A 9445-nucleotide genomic window follows, 5' to 3' on the forward strand; every position below is an offset into this window, starting at 1 on the left:
ACTAATTTTTCTTACTTAAGCCATTCTCTCCTCGTTCTCCCTTATCTCCTGGCAATCCTTTTAAACCTGGAAGACCAGGGGGCCCAGTGTGACCAGGAGGTCCACGTGGTCCAACGATTCCTTTTCCCTTTGCTATTTGATCATCTCCAGAAGACTCAAGGTCAATGAATGTGCCAGAGTATCCAGAAGAAGGTTCTCCATATGACTGTCCTGGTGGACCTGGAGGACCTGGTGGACCTTGTAAACCAGTAGAGCCAGGTGAACCAGGTTTACCTGGAGGACCAACAATAGATTTGCCAGTTTCACCCTGTGGATGAAAGAAAAAGAAAAATTGTTTCAGTTATTTTTACTTTTGAAACCATATGTAAAATCAAATTCTTATGTTACAAAGTATGCTTTAATGTGAAATCCCACAATGTGAAATTTATTTCCCCCATTGAATTTCATGTTACAGTGTAATAATAATGCATTCCAATTGATATTTTTATTTAAGAAAAGACAAAAACAGCATAAAAATTAAATAGAAAAACAAAAATCAAGCAACACAACTACTTTTATGCATGAAAATTAGAATGTCTTTATATGCACAGTACATCGTCAGGTGACACACTGTGCTTGAGGAGACTTATTGAGTCAAGTAAAATCAAAAATCAAAAACCAAAATCAAAATCACAATCAGAATCTAAAAAAAATGTTGACCACTGTCTGAGGGGTGGTGATACATCTACTTCACAGGTGAACTTATTCAAAATTATTTGATGCTTAAGGCACATCATCTCTTTGTACAGCTCAGTGTATGAACTGAAGTATTTGTAAATGTCTTTTATAATTTTTGTTATATTAGGGTTGTTATCATCAGAACTTACAAACCTTCCTTTATAGGTGCCTACACTTTAGCAATTTTCTTCACAGTCAACTTAAGTTTAGTTGTCGTAATTTCTGTTTTCTCATTTTGCTTCTGTTCTAATAGTATCAGCTTCTTGTTAGATAAGTTTTCTCTGTTGGGTACCAGTCACTCAGCCACATCATATTCCAACTTCTTCAAGCCCCACATCATTTGCAAGTGTCACATCCAAATTTGGTGTTGACTTACTGCTTGTAGAAAATTTGTAAAGTCATTGTCACTGTCTAGCCACGTTTTTTTTCAATCAATGCACCCAAGAGCTGTCCCATGTTAAGCATCATATTAAATTTATAAAAGAATAACATTCAAGTTTTTGCACTGTGTCACATTTTTTTCTTCCTCTTGAAACCTTCTTAAAACAATAAATTTCATATCCAGTGTAATACTTTTACTCCTCTTTTCATATTATTCTTTCAGTTTCTCTTGATGGTTTCTTTCCAGACATTTTGAGTTTTAGGTAAATTCAGTAACACCAGTTATCAAGAATTATCCATAACAAATATGTAGTAAAAAAATTATAGCACCAGAAAAGAACTGTTTTGTGAGAGCTGAAAATTGTCTTATTCCTATGGGTATAAGAATGGAGAAGGCATGTACCTTAGTGGTTAGGGTAATTGGCTCATGAGTATAAGGTCATGAGTTCAATTCCTGGTGGCATGTTGTGTCCTGGAGCAAGACGCTTTATTTCATGTTGCTCTAGTCCACTTAACTGGCAAAAATGAGTTGTACCTGTAATTCAAAGGGCCAACCTTGTCACATTCTGTGTCATGTAGAATCTCTCTGAGAACTACATTAAGGGAACATGTGTCTGTGGAGTGTTCAACTACTTGCACATTAATTTCATGAGCAGGCTGTACTAATGATTGGATCAACTGGGATCCTTGTTATTATAACAACTGATACTATTATTGCTTTTGCCAGATGTTTATTCAAAAGTTAATTGGTTGGTAGGGATGTTGGTTGTATTGGTATTCATTTTGATGATCATTGTGATGGTGATAGTGTGGTTATAGTTGGTGGATATTGTTGTTTGGGAGCATCAAGAAAATTTATGTAGTGTCATAGAGGTCAGCTGCCCTGCTGATGTCAATAACTCTCAAAAAAATTAAAAAGAAATAGGATAACTACAGACAAATGCTTCAGAATCTTCAGTTTCTATAGATTCATATTTATATCAATAATAACTTGTACACTGAGTTTTGTGATTAAATGCCTAAGTGATAATCTATCTGTCTGTCTGTCTGTCTGTCTGTCTGTCTGTCTGTCTGCCTGCCTGCCTGCCTGCTTGTCTGTCTGTCTGCCTGTCTGTCTGTCTGCCTGTCTTTCTGTCTTTCTGTCTACCTATCTTTAAATATGTATGTATGTATGTATGTATGTATGTATGCATGTATGTATGCATATATGTATGTATGTATGTATGTATGTATGTATGTATGTATGTATGCATGTATGTATGCATATATGTATGTATGTATGTATGTATGTATGTATGTACGTATGTATATTACTTGCTAGCTATGGGCCTGGAGGAAGGGGCAATATTTATGGCCTTTACATGCTCTCCATAACTGGTGAGACTGATATTGTTAATGTCCTGCTTAAACTATTGCAAGTTGTCATCTACAGGTAAAACACGAGCTGGGAAATAATTCCAGAAGACAGACACTCTAGGATGAAAGGCATGGGTATAGTGGCTAGTGTAGAGCCTAGAGATAATATATGTTAAGAAAGATTTAAAAAATGAAAAACAAGTGAGCCAAGAGTGCTGGAATGGAGACCAGCTACCTTTGATGAGCAGAATACATTATAGCAATGGCATAACAGGCAGAGAGATGCAATATGATGTATGTAGTTCAGAACCTGGGGCATATTTATGAGTGATTTTATGTCAGTCAAGTGGTCTAGAATCCGTGTGCATATATATGAAAATATGTATGTGAGTACATGTATAATGTTTGTGCACATGAACAATGAAGACAAATGAGTTTAAGAAAGAAATGTTCAGTAATTGATAACATTGTGTAATCATTGCTATTTCATAAGTAATTGTTGCTAATACTAACCTTTACTCCTGCGAAGCCAGTCATTCCTCTCTCTCCCTTTTCTCCTTTAGCTCCTATTCCTCCTTGACCACTCAAATCAAGTTTTACTATTTCTCCTTTTTCTCCCTTCTGACCTGGAACTCCAATTGGTCCCATTAGACCAGGAGGTCCTTGATCCCCTGTGAAAACAAAAAAAAGGTAAATTTATATGTAAAGTACTATGAATTAAAAATATGCACACAATATGCACAAAAATCTGAAGAAGTTCTTTATCGCAAAGGATAAGAACTGATATTAGTGAGGAATCAAAGAACTGACAAAAAGGTGAATACAGACAGTATCTTAAAATAATTAAATGGTGGGTGATATAACTGAAGAGACACCTGGTCAGTCATCCCTATACTTTCCTTCCAGCATTTTTGCTTCCTATGCACTTATAACATCTTGAATAAAAGAATTTATACCAATAATTCCCATTATCTCTTTGCTAAAGAGGCAGAAGTCTTGGATTTAAGAAATAAGAGAGTGATGGAGCCCATTGATGGGCAGTTTTGCATGCCATGTACATTTGAATGCTTTACTGATGCTAAGTGCAATATCACTCGTAGTAAGTAACACAGGAGAGTAGATTTTTCATTGGTGTGGTTTTGTGAAAACCATTGATAATAGACAGAGATTCAAATTTTGGAGAAGATTGTTGTTAATGGCTATTTACATCACTTTCAGCATGGTGTAAGTTAGTACTATAGAACAATAATTTTAACAGTTAAAGGACTCATTCACCATCTTGGGAACAGCACTTGCTGAAGTGTGTTTGCAAAGATTGCTATAAAGCCACACACACACACACACAACAGAGAGAGAGAGAGAGAGAGAGAGAGAGAGAGAGAGAGGTTATGGGCTATCCATGAAATTTGTTACAATAGTGGAAATGGTCAGGGATGTGGCCTGTTTAGTTTGAAATACCTGAAAGTACTTCCATATTTTTCCTGTATATATGTATGTAATGGATAGCCTGGTGAAATGAAAAGAAATTGCTTTGTGTGTGGATTTACTTAGTAGGAAAGCATGGAAGTATTTTTCTCCTTGAAAATACTGCTTGTAGAACCATCATATTTGAGTAGTGCAGTAGAAATCCTAATGGTAAGGGACTAAAAGAATTATCTTTAGTTTTGTAGGAAGGAGAGTTTGTGGACTGTGCTATGAATGGAAGTATCTATCATTCAACACCATAGCCATGAGTGAACCACATGTGGCGATTTGGGGCTATAAGTGTTGGTTATATATTGGAGGTGGAGAGATATGGCTCATTTATCAGTTATCGAACTATTTCTTATTGGTTTGATGTGAAGCACATGTGCTGATGAGTTGCTACAATCAGATAGCATAGAATTGACACAAAGCTTTGACCAGTCATCTAATTTGGTGTCACAGAATGAGGGAGATGCTTGTGTAGTCTGAGGGCATTTGGGAGATAATCATAATAAAGGAATGATCAGATGACCCAAAAGGGTACAGATGCTGATGATTTGGTAGAAGCTGGTTTTAGAGGTGAGAATAAGATCAAGAGGGGTTGAATAAGGCATTTTGATTAAAAACTGCCTTATAAGTTGAGGATAGAGTGTGTCTATAGTAGGGGAAGAGAGAAGGAAATGAATAAAGACTAATTCTAAGTAGTTAAGTTAAAATTCAAAACATTCAACTTGAGACTAGAGATGACACTTAACCAGTTCAATACTGATGGTGTTATGTATTGCTTAAAACTGGTCATATCTATGTTGATGTGGAAAAATTAATGATGATGATGACTATAATGCAGTGCTGATACTAGTGGTAGTTATGATGATCCAGTTGTGGTTGTGATAATCAAGATTAAGTATGCTTTACATACACATAAAACATTATACTTGTGTGGCCTAATGTATTATCAAATTCAGCCTTTATTTAAGGCAACAGTACTTTCATCATCATCATCCTCATTACCATCATCATCGTTTACGCCTGCTTTCTATACTGGCATGGGTTGGATGGCTTGACTGAAAACTGGCAATCCAGGAGGCTGTACCAAGCTGTACCAAGCTGTACCAGGCTCCAATCTGATCTGGCAAGGTTTCTACAGCTGGATGCCCTTCCTAATGCAAACCATTCCAAGAGTATAGCAGGTGCTTTTTATGTGCCACTGGCAAGTGGGCCAGTCAGGCAGTACTGGCATCGACCACACTTGAATGGTGCTTTTTATGTGTCACCAGCACAGGAGCTAGTCAGGTGACACTAGCAACGACTACGCTCAAATGGTGCTTTTTAAGGTAATGAGATAGCTATAATTATTGAGGAAGCAAGAATGGTGTTGTTGGGGAAGTTAGACAGGTGAAGTTGGGATTGTTGAAGCAGGGAGAAGACTGGAGTTGCTTAAAGAGTGACACACATAGAATTGTTGAAGTAATGAGTGAGATGGACTGGGTGGAGTAGTTAGTAAAATAAGTAAATAACAAAAGTGATAGCCATTAATTTATTAAATTTAGAACATCAGCCAATAGATTTTGTAGGAGAAACTATCTATGGCTGTAAAAGAATGTTCAAGTTGTCAATAATCAGTTCTTACCTTTCAAGCCTGATCGTGGTGGCAGTGGTGGAGGAGGGGAAATCATTGGTTGACTTATTCCTGGTTCACCTTTTATACCTTTCTCACCTTGTGAGCCCTTCTCACCTTTAATTGTGTGACTTACATGAGGTCTCTGTGAACAATAATGAAGATTATATTAAATATGGAACCATAAACAACAATGTCAAAGTTTTAATTTTGTCTCTTTCATAACTTTTTGTGGATTACTTGGTGGAATATATGCCCCCCCCCCACCTACATCTTTGCTGCACCGATGATTCCAAACCTAGTTAGAGCCTTTGTTACAGCTGTCTATGTCACGTGTTACAGCCTTTTATTGTGTTCACAGAACATTGAGCTGTAGTCATGTCAGCATTTTGATTCCTGGCACGGATCATCATAATACAGGTAACTATTTTCCAATATTTAGATGACTTCCAGTCCTTCATGTTAGCTAACTTTTTCCTGACTACAATTTAAATTTTTATACTCTCCAACTCTGTTGACTGTTCATGAATACATCAAGCTATTCCTAAAAATAAAAGGAGACACAAAAAAAAAAAAAATTATCATCAAATTTAACCTGAGTACACTGTACCTCTGAACTTAACAGACATTTTTTCCGTTTATTTTGTATTATTCTTATTTTGTTTTATTTCTCAGCAACTTCCCAATTTAACTTTAATTTTCACTCTCTACTTTTGAACTAACATGATATTGCATCTAATGTAGAAATAATCACATTAATCCTCAGCCCACAGATTTGGTCTGAATGCTTGCAACAGAATGAACTCTGCACAAGTAAAGAAGTAAATACAGTATCAAAAGACTTTCTAGTAAATGGTAATTTTTCTTGAAAGTACACTCACCATTTTAAAATAAGACATATTGGATATGTTTGATACACTCAAAAGAAATGGGATGGTCACTGGTGGAAAGATTTTGATGTTAGGTTTGATTAATTAGGATCGTCTTTGGTCAAACACTACCACTGCCAGTGGCAGCAGCGTTACCACCACCACCACCAACAACAACAAAGGTAACAACAAATGTATGTGATTTTTTTCTTTTACTTGGTAAAAAGGTTTCAAGATGTGATATCCCACAACTGTTAGACTACAAAAGGTGTGGTTATATGTATAGACTATGAATTTAGAATTAGTTCAGAAAATGGGATTTTTGTTTTACTGAATCAGTTAGATGCCAACCTATTGATGGAACGATCCTCTGTATGTATGTGATCATCACCACTGACCCAGAAACTTAATTTTCATTGAAGCAGTTCAGTTCTCTTAGCTATAAATATGTACCATGTGTATATATGAAATACCTCTATAAGCAGCCCTATCTCGCTCCCCCCCTCTCTCTCTGCATGTACGTACGTATATACGTACACATGTATGTATGTATGTACCTACGAATTCATCTATTCTCAGTTACTGGTGGGAAGAAAGAAATTACGTGGATTTAAAATATTCTAGTCAGCGTTCGATTGCTGTCTGGTGAGAGGGTCAATAACAAACAAGTCATTGTCGTAAACATCACTCAAACAATAGGATTTTAATATTTATTGCAAACAAAGGATGTCCAAAGGGAAAGTTGCTGCTGATCGTACAGCTGTTTTAATGCTTTCTTTTAACAAAGATACCCTTACCAGATGTTATAACCATCCAATTGTCAATGACTCCACTAATTCAAAATTAACATACGACAGTAGCAGCGAATCGGAAATATATAATTTTGCTTTAAAAGTATGATCATTGTGAATGTACGACCGTCGGTATAAAGCTTCATTGTAAATAAACCACCAATTGTAGATTGTTTTAATTGTATTTTGAATAAGACACTAAATGTCTATTTTGGATGTGAAAACAGTCTCTGTTCTTAATGGAAGCGTTGATACAACATTGTAAAAGAACACACGCAAAAATAATCTTGAATAAAACAATTGTCCCGTTATTGTAGAACTCATTATTGTGCAGACCAACTGAAACCAAACATGAAAAGAAAAACAATGAACAAATGACGAGATTAAGCTGATTTTTAAACGAGATTATGGCTTACTTTAGATTAACGAGATTATGGTGGTTTACTTTGATAAACTAGCCACATATATTAGATACTTTTAATAGAATATATTTTAGATGACGAAATTTCTGTGATATTTTCTCTCCTCGCTTGAAAAACATCAAGCTGATGAGTATGAATATAAAAGAAATTCATTTTTATAAACTTTAAAATTGATATTTGTTTTGAAGATGCTTACTCTAATGTTTAGGTTTATGTAAAATATTGCATAGAGAGTAAGAGAGGAGTCCCACATCTTAGTATTATCGTTCAGATAGTTCAATTAGCGTTTTCCTACATTTCGGTTGCATTTTCTCCTCTAAGTATATTGTATTAATGGTTGAATTAGTAATGAGGTAACGTATTTTCCAGAATTCATGAAGTTAACGTTCAATTCCTTATTCGAAGCCTTAACCAGAGAGAGAGAGAGGAAAGATAAATCTCTCTTTGGACGGAGCAACAATAATCCATCGCAAAGAACAACACTGAAGCAGTTGGTTTTAAATACATACATACTACCCACATCATAAACAGTTGTCCGAAAATGTCATCATTGTATTATCTACCCATGAGACATGATGTTGTATCTAGGACACTCTATAATGAAATCCGTCAGGACATAGAAATAAGAACCCACAGTATGGTAGAAGCCATAGCCACTCATAATAAAAAGGAGTACTGGTGGAATGTCCCTGTGAAGACCTCAATAAAATGTAAGCACAACAGACCTGATATAATGATTTGGAATAGAGAAGAGAAGTTAATTGCCCAGCAGATGTTAACATAAAGCTGAAGATCAGTGAAAAAGAGAATACCCACGCTGAACTATTGAGAAATCTGCAGTTACTCTATCCAGATTAGAAGTTCAAGTTTATAACTGTAATTATTGGGGCCCTGGGATATGTAACACACTGCCTAAATACCAATCCTGAGAAATTAGGCTTCTCAAAACTAGAAAGGAGAAAGCAGATTCGAAGACTACAGATCAGGCCATCACTGGAACTATAAATATCTGTAAAACTTTATTTAAATATACATGAGCATGTTTAGATATGCAACTATATGCATGAGAATACATACAAAAAGCAAAACATACAAATCTGCACATATACATTCATTCATACATACATACATAAATACATACGACCAAAGCCTTGTGAGTGGATTTGGTAGACGGAAACTGAAAGAAGCCCGTCGTATATATATATATATATATATATATATATATATATATATATATGAGTATGTGTGTGTGTCTGTATTTGTCCCCCTACCATCGCTTGACCCTTGTAATTTAGCGGTTCGGCAAAAGAAACCGATAAAATAACTACTAGGCCTACAAAGAACAAGTTCTGGGGGTCAAATGACTGAAACAAGTAAAAGAATAAAAGAATATCCATACGAATAACATGGTTTGGTCGTATACGCACGTGGTTGAAGTGAATGAATTAGATTTAGCTTGTATATAAATGTGAACATTTGTATATACGTTTGTGGATACGTGTTATTCGTATGGGTATGTATAAATGTTTATAATTATGTACAATGTGTCATACTATACTGATGACAGTAAAGAGATTTACATCTCTAAACTAGAAATCGAGCTATAGTTTTAAAAATCTTTTTATTCACTTCCCTCTCTTTCAACCTGTGCCAATGAGGTAAATAGTGTAGTTCTTAGAGCCATTTGGCGTCTGTTCCTAGCATGTGGCGCTATTCATTAGTGCCTTTATTATAATTATATTTATATAATTATATATTTTGTATTAATTGTTACCTATATGCTGGCTACTTGATAAAATCATATAAATTTCATACTTGATTATATAT

At 35.4% G+C, this 9445-nt stretch overlaps 1 protein-coding gene across 10 annotated transcripts in view; it reads right to left on the reverse strand.

The window, feature by feature from the left end:
• LOC106875945 (collagen alpha-1(I) chain) overlaps window positions 1-9445 on the reverse strand; it is a 286544-nt gene that overhangs the window by 64004 nt on the left and 213095 nt on the right. For all 10 annotated transcript variants that reach the window (XM_014924278.2, XM_052965609.1, XM_014924272.2 and 7 more), the window contains 3 exons: window positions 5549-5681; window positions 2968-3125; window positions 16-307 (listed from right to left, as the gene is read on the reverse strand). In XM_014924278.2, coding sequence (XP_014779764.1) covers window positions 16-307; window positions 2968-3125; window positions 5549-5681 — 583 coding nt within the window. The remainder of the gene's footprint in view (window positions 1-15; window positions 308-2967; window positions 3126-5548; window positions 5682-9445) is intronic.

This window comes from Octopus bimaculoides, chromosome 2 (assembly GCF_001194135.2).
Source record: "Octopus bimaculoides isolate UCB-OBI-ISO-001 chromosome 2, ASM119413v2, whole genome shotgun sequence".
Taxonomy (NCBI): Eukaryota; Metazoa; Mollusca; class Cephalopoda; order Octopoda; family Octopodidae; genus Octopus; species Octopus bimaculoides.